The sequence below is a fragment of the Phoenix dactylifera genome, chromosome 2, assembly GCF_051530095.1.
Source record: "Phoenix dactylifera cultivar Ajwa chromosome 2, Ajwa_hap1_PhDact_Kaust_v1.1, whole genome shotgun sequence".
Taxonomy (NCBI): Eukaryota; Viridiplantae; Streptophyta; class Magnoliopsida; order Arecales; family Arecaceae; genus Phoenix; species Phoenix dactylifera.
This window is the reverse complement of record NC_143191.1, coordinates 48468207-48485770: the sequence shown is the minus strand read 5'-3', so window position 1 is coordinate 48485770 and position 17564 is coordinate 48468207. Positions and strand designations below refer to the sequence as shown.

The window sequence follows — 17564 nt, the reverse complement described above, 5'->3', positions numbered from 1 at the left end:
AATCATAGGATAAAAGAATTTAAACTCTTTTTGGCAATATTGCTATTTGTAATTGGAAAGATCCCTATGCCCATAATGCAACCAACCCTTCTATGCATTATGAAACAACTTCGTTTGATAGAGCTAAGGAGCCACAAAACCCAAATGCTTTTTACTCAATTTAACCAATACATATCCAAACATAGCATACCTTATAATTAGTCCAAACCAGCAAGGCACTTGGGGAGAGCACTTTCTTCGTACGATGAATAGCGGGGAAGAAACAACTACATGGTGCTCAGCCAAGTGCCTGCATGGATTGGTGACAACAGTTAAGATCATTAATAAAAATAAATAAAAAACAAGGCATCTATCAAAAAACAGTCCTACCTATCTATGAAAAAACACTTCTACCTTTATATTCATCTTGTAAAGATACCACATTCAAAAAAAAGTTTTGGGAAAAGAGAGTTCATGACAGCAGGTGCAGCTAACCACCTTCTTTTGATCAAATAAACTATACATAGAATATCTGTCCCACATTCAATAGATTCTCATGGGGAACATTAAAGATCACGCTGTTTTCCCTGCAGATTTTCTGAAGGAATGCATAAATGTAATCAACAGCGATCTTTTTAATAAGTCCCGATCCCCTTCGAGCCCTCAAAATTGTGTTCCCAAAAATGTGGACCACACCAGCATCCTTGCACCTGTTCAAGAAATCCAATTCTTCCCCCACTGTCTGGCCTGATGACCTTACCAAACTGTTTCCCCTGACTGGGGATTGGGAAGGTATTATAGAATCATGATATGACGAGTAACTTAGATCTATGTTGGAGGAGACTGTGTTGGCATTGTCATTCTCAGTAAAAAGGAAATCAGCAGATTTCTCAGTCTGCTGCCCGCATAAGCTGTACTCATCAGAATCAGAGTAACCTTCCATCATACTTTCAAGACGAACAAAGAGAGAGATGCTATCAAAAAGCATCTTCTCAAAATCATCGTCTTTTTTGTGGAGATCTTTATATCCAAACCTTGCAACACAGCGGAACATGTGGAAATTCTTCGGGCCTATCCTCTTTACAAGAAACCGTTCTTCTAGGGGCACCATGTAGACTGGGAGGTATTTGACGCACACGAAGACGACAACAGAGTGGATGGCAGGGAGGTTGGTGATGAAGTGCGAGAAGATGTGAGGAACACCACTTGCCAGCTCTGTGTACACAAAGCCTATCCCAGGAACCCGGACCAAGCCAAGGCTGGGGCCAAGGCCTAAGATCCAGGCCATTGAGACCCTACTGTGCATCTCAAACTCATACCGCTTCACAGTACCATAGTGCCATGCATACATGAGGAGGAGGAAGGCAGCAGCAATGACCAGTGGAACCCAACCACCTTGGTCTATCTTGAAGAGCACTGCAGAAAAGTATGGCAGCTCCACCAGCAAGGAAAGACCAGTGAAGATGGCAACAAGGATCCAGTGGCTCCGCCATACCAACAGCATTATTGGAACCATAAGAAATGTTGTCACCAGCATAACTATCACCACAGCAGTTCCTGTTCATAAAGTATAGAATTTATTATATATATGAAACAAGCATGAAGAAATTTGATGGAGAGATGCATGTATCAAACACATAGATTCTATTTTGCAATGATCAGTTACAAACCAGATTCTTGCAGAAAACTGAAGAATAATTATGGCACAAAATAGGTTGTCATTTCAAGGTCATGAAAAACCAATTTGCTGACACTTTCTGTTCACAGATTTTACAGAATGCAAATCAGATACATAGATCAACTTATAAATGATCGAATTTCAGCAAGGACATATCATGCAGGTGGCAGCATTAAGTCATCAATTATATATTCTGTTCGCAAACATATATCATGGAAATTTTAGGTGCCTACTAAGTTTTTTACAATCAAGAGTTCTTCAGAGTGTCTTCCGTTGATGTTTTCTTTGAAAAAGCCCTCCTGACCCCTGCGATTATGGTATTGTCTTTCGTTATTTTGAGCATGACGTGATACACCCAGGTGAAGTACTTATCTAAGTTGACTTCCACTCCTTATAATTTATCATTTCGCATTGACATTCATGCCCATAAAGAAGACTGATTCTCAGTAAGAGTAAGGAAGGTCTACTATTAAAACCTGAGCTGCCTGGTTTGGGAGTACTGAACCAAATGAGTGCGGAACTGGGTTAGTATGCAAGTCTCGTTCCGGGTGGAGATGGAACTGGTCAAAACAAGTCTAGACCGATTCTGTGCAGTTTGAACTGGTTTTGTCCGGTTCACCCGAGCTACATCAGTAAATATAAAATCATCCCCACTTCCGGGTCATACCCCCCCCCCCCCCCCCCCCCCCCTCCCTCTCTCTCAATAAGGGTGCCAACACCTTAACGGTGTATGTGTCAGTACAGCACCCTGGTTGTGAGAACCTTGGAAGTCAGCCCAAGATCATGACTGATAGCTAGCCATGATAGAAAAGCAATGTACACCTCTAAGAACAGAAAAATAGGACCTTATTCATGTTCTAGTGGTATCAGGGCCTACAAAATTAGGAGAGAGTATTTTGACAGGTTAATAGATCACAAAGTTCATCTAATTGCTAAAGATTTCACTCAGGAATATGTTGCTTACTATAACTAGATTTTTGCTCAAGTGGCAAAGAATTGACACCAGTGATGCTTTGATTGTCATGACTACAGCTCATGGCCAGCCTCTCTATTAGATAGACATGAAACATACCCCCTATCCCTTGCAACCTCTAGATAATGCTAACTATATCTGATTTGCAATTTTTAGTTTCAAATAAGCTCCACTATGAGGCTTCAGCATTTCCATCACCATCTTAGCTATTGATTTTCTTGTGGTTTACATCTCTTCTAAATGGCACTTGATAAAGGAAGAGAAGCATACCTTTCTCTGATTATTTGTGACTATCTGACTGATACATTCATTTCTACTAATCAAATGAAGATTCAGTTACAGCTTGCTCTCATTACAAGAAATCCCCTTCTGATATCATTACCTAGTAGACTTTTACTGTTTTACTTACCAATCTCTTGGACAAGTAATCATCATGTGTCCATGAAGTAGATCAAATTTTGAAGGCTCATTTCATCCATTGCCTAACTTTGTTATGCCTTATTGGATACTTTTGATGGATTGTTACTCTCCTGCTCTGTAGACCTTTGTTGACTTTAAGCTAGTAATTCTCCTGACAAGCATTCCACAACCAACTCCAGCCTCTAGCTGATAGATGCTCTCACATATGAAAATGCTAAGAGCATATTATTCTCTTGCTTAGTGCCAAGGCTACAAATGTAAGTGGCCTATGCTTCAGTTTTAGCTTTTTACTTTTAAAGACTTCGTCTCCCTCCAACATTGGTGTTAAACTCACTAATTAGAAGTTATATCAATGTCAAAAGAAATCTTTAAGCGTCCAAGTACTTGACGCACCAGTCCATGCTAAGCTAGGTTGTAACCCATCACAAGACAGCAGAGCACATATTTTTTCTTTTGATTTTTAATTCAAAAGATTTTAACCCTTTCATATTTTTCTTTTAGTTTCAGCAATGTGTGGTAACATGCCTGCACAGCACTGCATGACACATACCTTGCTGGCAGGTGACAAGCAGGTCCACCACCAATGGCTTTAAAACTTGCACAACTAATTGCTATCAAAATGTGATCCTTGATGAGTGGACAAAACTTGTTGAGATAATTGCAGCACCATCAAACATCTTTGCCTCACACCATTGTGTGCTTCGTGTATCCATTGGTCAAGTCCTGTCTTTAGTCTACATAAAGGGATGCATTACATGCAAAGACCCCAGGCTATTCTCAGAAAACATACTGGGTTGTTTCCAAAAACTTTCCAATGCCAGCATTATGTTTACTGTTGGAAAGAAGATGAATGAAAGCATGAACGATAGTTTTAAAGTGGGTTATGATGTTGAGTTGCTCAGCAACTCGTCATATTACTGCATAGGCCTTTCTTCACAAGTGAAAGTATTTTAAGCTAAGCTGATAGTACTGCATGGACAAAAGGTTGGGCCTTAAGAGGGAAGCAAGTTTACTGCGTGAGCAACACTTAGATGTGAATATTAAGGTAGAAGTAACATTAGAGGAAGTTTAGGGGCTTCATTAAATTGGGAATTTTAGATGGTATGATCATGTGCAACAGCAAACAGAGGACATATGGCAGGAAGAACAGTCTAAATTTCTGTTGAAAGATCAAAAAGAAAAAATATAGAAATCTGCAAGGATTAAAACAAAGGAAAAACAACTCCATTACAGTTCTAGGGACTAAAGAAATCCTGTATCATGGATAAAAAAACGCGAAGGAAAAAATGATAAGATGATATGGTATGTGTGTCATCAAATTGTAGAAGTGTATATGCAATTGTCAGATTTTGGAGGGGCATATCTGTAGCTTGCAGATTTTATGAGAGGTATATGTGCAAGTTGTACACTTCTCGAGGGATATATGTGCATTTTTCACTTGATGAAGGGATTAACAAGCAAAGAAGCACTTTTTTAAGGCTATGTATGCAAAAGTATCCATAACTATCAAACCTATGATGATCAGTCACATGACAAGTCTTCTTAACTATTGTCATCATACTAATTCATGGTAACATCTGACCATATTACAATAAAGCAGATATGTCTTGCAATTAGTGTTGATGTGCATGAAGTTAAGGCCAGCTTACCATATGCATTTCCAATCTGACTTCGATTTTTGAATCCAGCCGTAACAGCTATGCAAAGAACCATAAGGATCCAATTAATATCTGGAATGTATATCTGACCTAGGAACTTTTTTGATGTATGAACAACTTTGACCCTTGGAAAACAGCCAAGTGCAAGAGCTTGTTTGATTATTGAAAATGTTGCAGATATGGTGGCTTGACTAGCAACCACTGCTGCTGCTGTTGCAACAACAAAAGTTGGCCAGTATATAATACCTATAAAGAATAAAAAAGATGTAATCATCCACTCATATTGAAAGCGGGACTTAAAGGGCTCTATGCTGTAAGAGTCAGAAGGGACCTGGAATAGAACGATAAAAAGCATCTAACACATGCCCTCCGTTGCTAACTATGTAAGCAGCTTGTCCAGTGTATGCCAGAAGAAGACAAGGGAACACAATGAGAGTGAAAGCTATCTGCATATAGAGAAACCACATAATCTGAGCAAGTAAATAGGAAGTTGAGATATTGATCATAACTGTGTAAATGGATATACAAACCTGAACAGCTAGGACAGGAAAATGACACAGATCAGCAAATAATGCTTCTGTCCCTGCAAAACAATGTTGCAGGATAATGCAAGTTAGCTTTCAGTACACCAAGAAATATATATATATAACACTGCAGAAAAATGCATCAGTTCAGAAGAATCTCGCCTGTGATACTAAGCAGAATTCCTCCAAGAGACGTCCAACTATTAGCCTTCCCTCGTCTAAAATACCGATATATATAAACTGGATTGTAAGCCCTGAGAACAGAACTATCATATTTCCATATGTTCAGAGCACCAATAGCACCAATTAGTATAAACCAGAGGAGGACTATGGGAGCGAAAAGCCATCCAACCTTGTCTGTACCATAGTGCTGCATGCTAAATAAACCAACTAATATGACCACAGCAACAAGTATAACCACATCTGAGGCATTGGGATATAAGGAAAAAGAGCAATTAGCCATACATAATTAAAATATCGATAACCCCTCAAAAACCCTCAAATATCAACAGCAATAAACAAAAAGCATAAGACAATTGAAGTCAATTATTTATTTATGTTAAGTTAGGAGGATTTATCATTCAAAAACAAGATTTATCCTCATTCTAGATTAAAATTTTATATTTTAAATGTTGATATTTTCCAGCAGTTGTTTGATAATTAAAAGGAGAAATTCAAAAAATGGAAAATTATTAGAAAATGAAGAGCCAAAAACATGTAGTTGGAAAATTCTACTCAAAGTAGAGATTTCTAATTCCATGATTTTAGGGACTTTAAAAGTCATAATACTAGTGAACACCCAATTGTCTAATATAACTTGTAACTTTCAAACACATAAAAATATCACAAAACCGGATGATTGTTTTTTACATGGAAATGTTACTAGATCTTTTATTTCCAGTCCAGACATACCCCTTTGAAAGGCATTTATAATATGTTCGTGATGGACAATTTTCATGGGACAAACAATCCTCATCATTAGAATCAATAAATGAAAAACATTGGCATCATGCTTAAGAGTATAAGAAACAAAAATGATTTTCTGCAATTTAGAGAATCAAGGGTTCCATGAATTCAAAAGTATGCATCAAAGTAGATATATGCACGGTTGGGGGAAAAAACTATACCATTACTCATCTTGGGATGGTCAATCTTTATTCCACCTGATGCTGAAAGAACTGCAAAAAAGATAAAATTTTAAAATTTAAAGCTAGAATTTTACAGAGGTTAACAAAGCACTCACATTCAAGATATATAGAAACATTAATAGTAAGATTGCCTTATATAATTAAAAGTATCCTAGAAAATGCTTGTAAAATTGAAGAAGCCCCTTTATGAAATCATACAGATCCAATGGCAACTTTTCAAGCACATGCAATGAACCGTGTTCAGTGAAATGTCTTTCTTTCCCATAACATATTTTTAGTCAACAATAAAATTTTTGATTAATATTATGGAAATGCCTCCACAAAAAATAACATTCGAAACTCAATAGAAAACCTTGCGAGCATGTTATGCTGAACTGGCCCGTACCGGCCGGTTCAACACACGGTGGAAAATAGTTCCAACCCCTATGGGGCCAGAACCAAGCGGTACGGAGGTGTACTGGTGCGAACCGGATCGGGTCCGACCAGTACAAGCCCGGTACCGCCTTGGTCCGGTTCGCACCGGTACAAGCGCGCTCGCGCGTGCTGGGCAGCCCACCGGCGCGCGTGTGTTATGCGGACCGGTTCGGCACCGGTACGAACTAGTCTAGTAGGCGATCGGTACGCCTATCGGTACCGGTTCAGCGTACCTTGCTTATAAGTTTAGGTTTTGTATGGATGCCTTTTAAATTAAATCATATTTTACTTCTTTTTACTTGTAAGTTTGATCAAAAGAAATATTCAATATTTTATTTAAGTTGTATTTCGTTATAAATAACTCTCTAGGAGATAGTAACCGGAGAAAATAGCAAAACATGAAATTTTACTACTGAAGAGATTTAAGATTTTTTTCAATTATTTCTAAGCCATGCATGCAATATGCACATAAGATTATAAGTTCCTTTTGCAAAACGGGAACTTCCAATTAAGGTATTTCATCAGTGCATTTGGAACCTATGAAGCATAGAAATGGATACAGGATATGGATATGCCAATACAGTAAACCTTATAAGATACAATATGCAATGGATACATCAAGGAATTATGTATTTCCATTTATACATGCATATGTAGCTATATACACAGGTGTCTATATACGTATTGGAAAAAACATCCATAAAGCATGGTATGTTATGAAAATAACAATCCATACTTCAGATGTTAGCATTAAGTTTTACAAGCTTATCACTTGTCATTATTCAAACCCATAAACCTTGATGCATACTTCATATTTTACATTAAAATCATTTCCTCCAACAACGATGACTCACCATTAAAAATGATTAACATTGAAAGAAAAAAAAAACACCTGCCGTATTTTTGGAAGCATCAAGGCAGCATCTTGAGTGTATCCAAGAAGTATATGGAATGCCTTCTATTTTAAAATAGAATGTTCAACACAAGTATCAGACATGAGAAATACTCAAATACCCAACAAGTTAATCCGATACATATCCATATGGAAATGGCATGTGGACTCATCCAGGCTTCCTAGATCCAAATACAGCTATACATTGTAAAAAAATACGTGTTGAAACATAAGAAGCAAAAAATCTCATTGGGCATAAAGCCTTGTGCATGAGAGTGAATGCTTTTAAGGAAAAATATGTTAACATTCAGGACTCAGCCCATTATATGGGTCAATGCACAGCACACATAACACCTCAAGTAATTAGCGTGTAACTTCAAAATTACAGTGAAAATATACACCTGACAGCACAACGAAAGATTGGTGTATCATGTATAAGGCTATAAAGCCTACTGGTGACCAGCATGATGCCCCAAGTCTCGATAAAAACTCCCAGGTTTACAAAATATAACATATCGAATCTCCTATTCAAAAAAGAGATCTTATTTGGGAGCAAAAACTTTTCATTAATTGATGGATCATATACTTCCATCAAATACATGAATTTTAAATCAACAAGTGAATCACACGAATAGAACAATCCAGACAAATTCTAAAACAAATTATATAATAAAATAAATTTCTAATACCAAATCTTTATGGTTGACAAGTATAATAACCAAGGTCCGCTGGATTGATTGTACCGACGTACTGGTAGGCACCGGTATCGATTGGAACCGGTACTGAACCGGCCAATAGAGCAGACGCGTGCGTGGACAGAAAAAAAAAGAAAACAATGCGGGCGTCCGCGCGCGCACGCGGAAAAAAAAACAACTCGTGTTCGCTCCCACGTCCGCGGACGCGTTAAATGAGCTGCCAGCCCGCGTGGGCGGCTGCCCCGCGCGGGCTGGAGAACTCGGCCGCGGGCGGGGGGGCCGCGATTCCCCGCTCGCGCCCGTGCGGGCGTGCTGCCCCGCGTGGGCACGGTTCCCAGCACGGGGAACCGCGCGCGGATGCTTCCTAGCACGGGGAACCCTACGCGGGCGCGGTTCCCAGCTTGTGGAACCGCTCCTGGGGAACTGCGCGCGAGTGCAGTTCCCAGCTCGCGCCCGCGCGAGCACGCGGGAAAGCCGCGCTTGCGAACCGGCCCGGTTCGCACAGGTACCGGCTTGTACCGGTGAGTACCGAGCCGGCACGCACTAGTTCAAGTACGGAACCAATCGGTTTCGATCCAGTTTGGGTCGGAATCGATTTTATATGTTGTACCGTATCGGTACCTATCGGCACCGGTTCGGTACGGGCTGAGCCGACCGGTTCCGGTCGGTTCAGCATACCTTGATTATAACCATTCGTTAAGGCACTCTTCCACTATACAGTCACTTGCATACCATGTGATGGTTGACACAACATCTGTCAAACAATATTTCCTTTTAAATAAGCAATGTAAATCTTAAGCGCCCATACACCAGATACAATGGTGAAAATAATCCAATTCCAAGAATCTAATTGATTGACCATGGATATAGAATGAAAATACGGACAGCTCACAAAAATGATTATTCTGTAACGTTTTATGATATAATAGATCAACATGCTGGTCCTCTACAAACCCACTGATCTAAGAAGATAGACCAACAATAGGTCCATGCTAGATCATCCAAAAGAAAGAGCAAAAATAAAGAGTTACTGCAGCAAAGGAATGAAAATGTTGAATTGGAGACTTGAGATGCATGACTTTTAATTGGTGGACATTTTTGTGAAAACCTTGTGAAGATGCAATGCTAGTTGTGAAGAGCAAAACACTAAAGTAAATGCACCATGTTAGCAAAAATAATAAAAATAATAATAACAATAATGATGATGATGATGAAACCAACGCATCCAATTCTCACAAGGCATGGTACTAAATACATGTGCACTTCCATGATTTACACCCAAGATAGCAAAATCACCCAAAAAGTTGTTGGAGTCTTAATGGCATAGACCCGCAGCATGGATGCAGGAGGCAATAAATGACGGGAGAAGTTAGGGAACCAACAACAGCAGAAGCTTGATAATCATGAAATCTGGAATCAGTATGGAACAGAGATTTGTTTTGACTACCAAAAAGGATGCTCACTTTGTAAGGAGTAAGAGCCAACACAACAATTTATTCAGTCTTTTGCAATAATATGGACTTTCTGTGAACTAAGCACAATGTATAATGCATGTGTTTGCACAGGTTTGTGCAGCACTTACTGTCGGAGAAAAAACTCAAAGAACATGAAGAGATCTTTGACTAAAAATATTGCTGTAATGAGAAATACAAACAACATTTAGGAACAAATCTTTGCAACTAAGGGAGCTGATAAGCTGTTGGATATGGTTACAGAAAAAAATATTGTGAACAAGATCCAGTCTTCCTCAACAAAAAAGAAAAAAATATTAACCTAAATTACCATCGTCAGGCCTCAGGAGCTTATGTAAATTGATACATGAAGAGAATTACTGGGAGCAAGTTGACTAAAGATGATGTACATAGAAAAATAATACAGTCGAGCTACTAAGCAAAGGAAAAGTAAAACACAGAACAAACTGACCTGATATAGCTGGCGTAAGTATCCCATCTCCAATTGCCATACATGTGCCAACAAGAACAAGAATAAGAAGAGCATTCTTTTTATAAGAATGTGCCTCTAACCATCTCTTGATTTTCGCTGCTAGGGAATTCTCATCATATGTCTGACGACTATATGTTGTTAGTTCTTCATCTGTTCTATGTTGGTTGGGAATAGTATTTATCTTCGCATGGCGGCGAAGTAGTGAGTATAGAGCAAATGTACCACCTGCACATAACAAAGTGACATTCATATCTTTTCAGTATGTATAAGAAGGAAAAGAAAGCAGCTAAAGAAAATAAAGGTTTCATATTTAATAGCCCATTATATTAGTGACAACAATGTACAACATTCAGGTTTACATTATATTTTTTATACAACAAATCAACCGGCAGTCTGCATATATTAGGGTCCACAAATTATGTCAAAACCTATATTTGATAAGCAATCTAAATCTTCATCATCCAGTAAAATAAGGTGCATATCATACTGTATACACATAATGACAAGTATTATGAATAATCAGCACAATGCCAACTGCTTCTGCATGGAAGCTATGACGTTGGAGTTGAAGCATAAGACTCATTGATAGACACTGAAAAATGCCAACTGCAGAGAGAATATTTAAGTGGATTTGTAACCTAAGTTTGCCAAACAGTAGATAGATATAAGTAAGGATATTCACTAAAGGGATCGCCTTGGAGAGAACCTACAGTGAGCATTTAAACTATTATGCGATGTAGCAATCTGAAACAACAGTTCCCAGGCCATGTATAATTTCAATTCTCATAAGAGGCTAAGGACCTTATCCTTGATGGGGTCTCAATATCCAACAAATTAGCAATGAGCCTAATAGGGCTGATTGATGATGATAATCTCTTAGATTGACAAAGGTCATGCAGAAGGAGAAAGGAACTAAACATAGATGATTTTGAAGGAAATGCAAACAAGAATGCCAAAAAAGCTTACTGCAAGCTAGTTCTTGGATAGGAGTTCTATGCTTCTACCTTCTTCTAATCAAGCATAATGATAGGGCTGTCAACGGGCCGAGCTGCTCGGGCTCGGCTCGGGCCCGGCTCGGTAAAAGCCCGGCTCGAGCTTGGCTCGTTAGTCAAACGAGCCCGAGCCCGAGCCCAAAATGAGGCCCGTTTAAATCTGAGCCCGAGCCCGAGCCCGAGCTCGAGCCCGAGCAGCTCGCGAGCCCAAAAGAGGGTTCCAAAATCGAATTGAATTGGTTTGGGTTCGGACTTAGCCCGTTAACCCAAACCTAATCCGTTAATCCTTCCCTCCCACCTCCTCTTTTTTTTTTCTTCTCCTTTCTTCTGGGTTTTTCCAGAAGCGTCCGGGTGTCCCTCCCATCCCCTCTTCCAGGTGTCCCTCCCCTCCTCCCCTCCGGGTGTCCCTCCCCTCCCCTCTCGCCTTCCTCCGCCGCCGCCGATGCCTCGCTGCCTCCCTCCGCCGCCGATGCCGAGCTCGGTTCCGGAGGTTTCGATCGGAGACTGGATAGGGTTGTCCCTCCCCCTCTTTCTTCTCCGTTTCTCCCTCTCTTTTCCCCTCTTTGCCGACTCCTCCACCGGCGACGACGGCGAGGCTGCGACAGAGGAGGGGAGTCCCTCGCACGGGAAGGTCGGGCTGCGGCCGGCGACGCCCGCGGTGCCCGTGGCGTCCTCGGCCGTGCCAGCGGCCGAAGCCCGTGCCAGCGGCCGCCGCACGCGACGAGGTAAGTCATTCTTCTCTCTTTTTTTTTATTTCTTTCTTTCTATCCTTCTTTCTTCTCTTCTTCTTCTTTTCTTTCTTTCCTTCCTTCATTCTTCTCCGACGAACCGCCGGAACCGAGCTCGGCTGGCGGCTGCTCGTTCTTCTCTCCGACGGTCGACGGAGACAGGGACAGGAATGGGGATGGGGCGGGCTCGGGCTCGGGCTCGCCGCTCGGGCTCGGGCAAACGAGCTTCACGAGCCCAAGCCCGAGCCCGAGCTATGCCGCCCGAGCCCGAGCCCGAGCCTGAGCCGGGGAGTTGGTGAAACGAGCCGAGCCGAGCCTGCGGAGGCTCGGGCTCGGCTCGGCTCGTTAACAGCCCTACATAATGATGACTCAATTCCAGAGTTTGTAACCATCATGAAATCCTTTTTGGAGATATTCATTTTCTTGGAGAAACAAATAAGGTATCCAGGCACAGTGACATTTTGATACCATCAGCATTTTTTTTTCTTCTTTTGGGTTGGGGGAGGGGGTGTTGAGGGGAGGCTTCTAGGGCCAAAACAACTTCAATGGATCCCTCATTATCAGATGTTTCTTTGATGCCAAGCTTCGCAACAGATTGGACATATTGGTGAGGTGTCGATATGAACTCACAAGATATCATATTTAGAGAAATAGGGAGAAGCATCAAGACTGCATGAGGTCTCTCCAAGGACCCTCATGTTTATCTATCTATTTCTAAGTCTGTATAAACTTTTCCATATATTTAAGCAGAACAAACCATGAAAACAAAATGGTAGGCATTAGAAGTGTGGATCTTTTGAAGTGTTAGTTATAAGTGTTTTCATAAATATGACATAAAAAGGGGCATTCTAGTGTATGAGGCTTCCACTATTGCAAGGTCTAAGGAGGGTTTGGAGAGGCTATTTCCATATTTTGAATCCGCGACACCCAGGTCATACTGGTGCAACCTTACCGTTGTTCCAAGACCTGCCCTCTTTTTGGTAAATGTGAACATGTGGCTAAAAATGTGTTTATTGTAAGAAATGCTATCTATGAGAGCTTGTGGACTTTTCTGAGTGTGAGGTTTGGGCCATCACCCACAAATAAGTTGATCATTGCTACAGCATCCCAATACTTGCTCCTAAAGTTCATGACATGGGGACAGGATTTATATCCCTAAGTGTCTTGTGATAGCATAAGGGTCTAAGTGCAATATATCAATTTATTAACTATGAAACTTCTTTACATTTAACTACCTCAAAATGTTCTTCATGGTGATACATAATTCACCAAACCAATTGGCATATCTTACCATCACAGCATTAGAATCCTTTTTGCTGTTAATTCATCTGAAATATAGGATTCTTATATCCTTTTGCTCATCATACAATTACTAGACAGATTTTTTCTCTTTTTTATGATGTGTACGTGCGCTTGTAGCATTAATTAATACTGAATATGCTCAAAAATCTTTTGAAATTTCTTTTTTACATTGTTCTTTTTAGATCCAGTTCCGTGATCACCAAACTCTTTTGGGTTACAGTAGTAATGAAATTTGCATCGAAATTTGTTCTAACATCTTAGTTCAATAAGATTGATTTTTTTTCCACATACTGTCTATGCATTACTTGGATGTAGCAAAAATGAACAAAAGAAACTAAAAATGGAGAATGATAGTGGACCTTGGCCATTGTCATTTGCTCTCAACACTACGAAGACATATTTAAGGAGTGGGATGAGAGTTAAGGAGTATATGATCAAAGAAAGAGCTCCAATAACATCTTCTGGATCTTTTACCCCTTTAGGAAATGTATTGCAAAAAACATATAGCGGTGATGTGCCCAGGTCTCCAAATACCACACCTAGGCTCTGAAATGCGAGCCTTAAAACTAAAACCAATGAGAATTTCTGCACGGAAGAACAAAGCATGTCAGCATATCGAAGTGTTTTAATGATTAGATCACAAGCATGAGTTTGAGCAAATAAAAATAAAAATAAAATAGAAAAATTAAAACAGTCTCTTAGATCAGCTTGTGTCCTAGAGATTCCACAAGTGTAAGACGATTATGTTTTTCTTCTTATTAGAAATTTTCTTCTCATTAGAAAACAACAAGAAGCTCTCGAAGTCAGAAAGGCAATTTTCTGAAGAACTTACAATTTCACATTTCTCAGAAGATCAGAACGTATCAAGCTAAGAAACCGAATAATCATAAATCATGTGAATCATCAAAATGCACCTTGCTAAGTTTTTGCCAAATAATTCATATATCAGTCTTCAACATGGTTTTTAGTGAATTTACAGCATTTAGTTCCATCTCAAACACAGGCTAGCAAATGACTGAAAAAAGAAACATATTAACCAATGACATGACAATCAGTAAGAATGAATTTGCGTTCCTTCACTTCATACTAGAAACAACAAAAAACCCTAATAACCATGATAAAGATCCAAATCAGATAAGATTTCAGATAGATGTTAGCTGTCATGTGTTCTTTAAATTGAATTATAAGATCTGAGTTTATAAATGAAGAGATTCCACTAACAATAGAGGACTATAGAACTGGAATTAAGAAATGGAGAGAAGATAACAAAATATGATGCATCTGAAAGAAAGTGGTCATTCTACTTCTGCCCAATTATTGAAAAATAAGACAGAATCTTGCTGTAAAGAGAAACAGGAAGTACTATAAACTATAGGATGGACTCAAAATGGAAGATTGAAGTAGACCTTTTCTCTGTACATATTTTTAAGCCTACCAGCCTCTTCCTCCATCGGCTGATCGAGGTTTTGATCCAAAACCCACATACTCCCTTTCTTCGTCTCCTCACTCACCATTTCCGACGCCATGGAATCTCAACTCCTTCAGTACACTCTTTTCGATATCTCTGCTCCCCGAAGCGGCCCAAATCAACAACAAATATCTCAATCACTGATATCAACTCGCTCACACCATAAACAGGCACCAGAACCACATCTGACCTCGTGAGGAGAGAGGTATTTCTGTGGATTTGAGATAGGGTCCAAGCGGCCCAAAAAAAGAGACGTGGGGAGTTGCAACGAATGCCACTGGAAAGCAAGATGCTAAATTTGGCACAGAACCCATTCCCATATAACAAAAGGCATCCAAAGATCCGAACTTTTCCCGGTGAGGGGAAATAAAATCGCTGCAAAACTAAAAATCCACCAAGAAAACACCACCTTCGCTCATTTCCAGAGGCAAAGCCCACGGATTTCCCGAGCTTTGACGCCAGGCAGCTCCAAAAGTCGATCTTTGGCCAGTAATCGGGCGGCAGTTGTCACCAGGGAGGCAGTAAAGACAGAGCAGGATGGACAGGCGCTTGCGGAGCTCGGAGTGCTCGCAGATGGTACCAGGAGAAGCGGGCGTGGTCCCGGGGAGGGGAGAGGCGATAGGGGCGTCGCGTTGCGAGGATTTGTTGGGTTTCGGATCACAGGGAGGGTGTTGATCGAGCGGGGACTCCGGAAGAGAGCGACAAGCGATTTCTACTGCCATGAGAGAGCGGGTTGGGTTTATAGAGCGAGCAGGTGGCGTTTTACTTCTTTCCATCGACCCGATAGCATCTGGGAAAATTTTAATTAACTTCAAACAGTGGTGGTTGCACAGATCAGTCTAATACTGCGGATTTAACCATATATTGATTAATAAATTATTAGATTCCTAACAAGGATTGTTCTTAGGATATTCTAACAAGATCCCTGCTGAGAAATAATTATAAAGTTGAAGATTGTTAAGGAGTAATATTTTTTTTAAAAAAAAATGGACTTGATGAAAAAAATGAACTTGAGCTCTTAACATAAACAATAGATAAACGTTTGTTTAACCACAAGAAGATGATATATACTCCATGAAATGGCTATCTAGATTCAATCCCATTGAGGTTGTCTCGGGCATAACTTTGTCTCCCTATGGCTTCCATGGATTATACTAAGGTGATGATGTACTATGTTCTTAATTCTTCATGCTTTTGTTCATATTTTTGGACATTATTTATCGTCAATTGGTTGAGCTTAGTTTTGATTCAGCTATCTATAGCCAGTAATATATGGTCAGTCTTAAAAGCAGAGAAATATAAAAATATTTCCATGAGATTGAAATTTATGATCCTCCTTCAATTGGCTAGATGAAGTGAATTGCAATTATGAATTTTTTTATTTCTTATATATAGTTAATCTCAGAAAAACTTGTTATATATGGTTATCAAGATAAAGATTAGTGTTCCGAAATTTGGAAGGTTGGCCAACTATATCCAGCAACTGCCAAGAATATTCATAGGGATGATAACTAATTGGGTATGAATAAAATAAGTTATCATTTGTACTTGGGATGGGTAGAGTCTTGGAGGCCTTAGTGTGGGAAGGATAAAATCTTGGAGCAGAGCAGGATGGGTAGAGTTAAACGAAGCATGCTGGATAGAATGAGTCAGTTAAAATTTTATTTTTTTAACATGTAAATTAACTTTTTTTTATCTCTGAAAGCCATTTTTTTTTCCCCTGATCTCGAATCGAAGGTAGAGAGAGAGAGAGAGAGTGTGTGTGTGAAAAAGAGGGAGTATCTCGATATATATATATATAAAAAAAAGTAGAGCGATCACTTTCTCCATAAGTTTTTTTGTTTTTTTGGAAGAGGTTTCCAAGAATTGTCACCTACCCTGTTGTGCGGTTTGTATGAATGCATGTATCTGATCGTTTGAGTGGAGGACCAGAGAGGCCACAAGCTGCGTGGGTCTACGAGAGAGATGACAAGTTGAGTGGGTCCAAGAGTAAAATTTTGAACTCCCTAGCATAAAAAAGAGTAAAATTATGAGCACGTTTCGGAGACGGACAGCAAAGTTCTTCGCACCCAAGCTTTGATAACTGGGATATTCTACCATCCAGAAAGCCACTTGCAACCGAAAAGTTATTTAAGTATAGCTCGTGCATTAGTCGTTGTTAAGTGAGCATCAAACCGGGCAATTTTTTGGTTGCATATAATTAATTATATAATCGACTCTGTTGCAATTTAAATTACTGTAATCATCTCAAACTTAATACTGAAATTACTCAAACTACCTACCACCAGATCACCATTGAGTTCATCAGACAAATTTGGAAGTTCATCAGACAAACTACTTTCCCATCTGCTGCATCGATTTTGGATTGCACCATGCGAACTTAGTGGTGATCTGATAAATGTTGGATGACAGTGCCCTTTGATATTTAGTTCTATATAATTCAACATCAAAGAAATGGTTGGACTTAACTTAGAGATAAATGTTAATGTCCAAATAAAGTAGTTCGAAGATTGAAAATTATCAAAATAGCATATATTATGAGTCTTGTATCATTTTTTATATAAAATTAATATATAATACAAAAATATACTTTGCTTCTCTCGAGAGGATAGGATATCTAGTTCTATTAAATCTAATTAAATAATTGAGCATTAATCGAAGATCATGCTTAAAAAACAAGACACATGCTTCAGTGATTTTTAATTTATGTATCAAGTTGACGCAAAAATTAGTGGCTCAAGTTATCTGA

At 39.5% G+C, this 17564-nt stretch overlaps 1 protein-coding gene across 8 annotated transcripts; it reads right to left on the bottom strand.

Moving 5' to 3' along the window:
* Positions 1 to 376: 376 nt before the first annotated feature.
* Positions 377 to 15606, bottom strand: LOC103720164 (putative potassium transporter 11). Of its 8 annotated transcripts, none has more exons than XM_008809753.6 (9): positions 14754 to 15556; positions 13707 to 13932; positions 10305 to 10550; positions 6360 to 6410; positions 5395 to 5655; positions 5239 to 5291; positions 5040 to 5154; positions 4700 to 4918; positions 377 to 1536 (listed from the first exon to the last, which is right to left on the bottom strand). In XM_008809753.6, exons 1-9 carry the CDS (start codon positions 14871 to 14873, stop codon positions 497 to 499), a joined length of 2331 nt encoding a protein of 776 aa, XP_008807975.3. In that variant the 5' UTR covers positions 14874 to 15556; the 3' UTR covers positions 377 to 496. The 8 variants fall into 8 exon arrangements, with proteins under 8 accessions (XP_008807975.3, XP_008807974.3, XP_008807977.1 ...); XM_008809752.6 differs by having other exon boundaries at positions 4700 to 4954; positions 14754 to 15529; XM_008809755.6 differs by having other exon boundaries at positions 4700 to 4954; positions 15225 to 15496.
* Positions 15607 to 17564: the final 1958 nt, after the last annotated feature.

Excerpts from the sequence above, each read along its gene's own strand:
- LOC103720164 (XM_088716731.2), bottom strand. The coding sequence starts at position 15,591 with ATGGAAAGAAGTAAAACGCCACCTGCTCGCTCTATAAACCCAACCCGC. Across the intron at positions 10,551-15,224 it reads GCCTCTGGAAATGAGCGAAG|GTGGTACATTTGCTCTATAC; the intron begins GTGGTGTTTTCT and ends TGTTATGTGCAG. Across the intron at positions 6,411-10,304 it reads ACTTACGCCAGCTATATCAG|TTCTTTCAGCATCAGGTGGA; the intron begins GTCAGTTTGTTC and ends TCTTTTTTGCAG.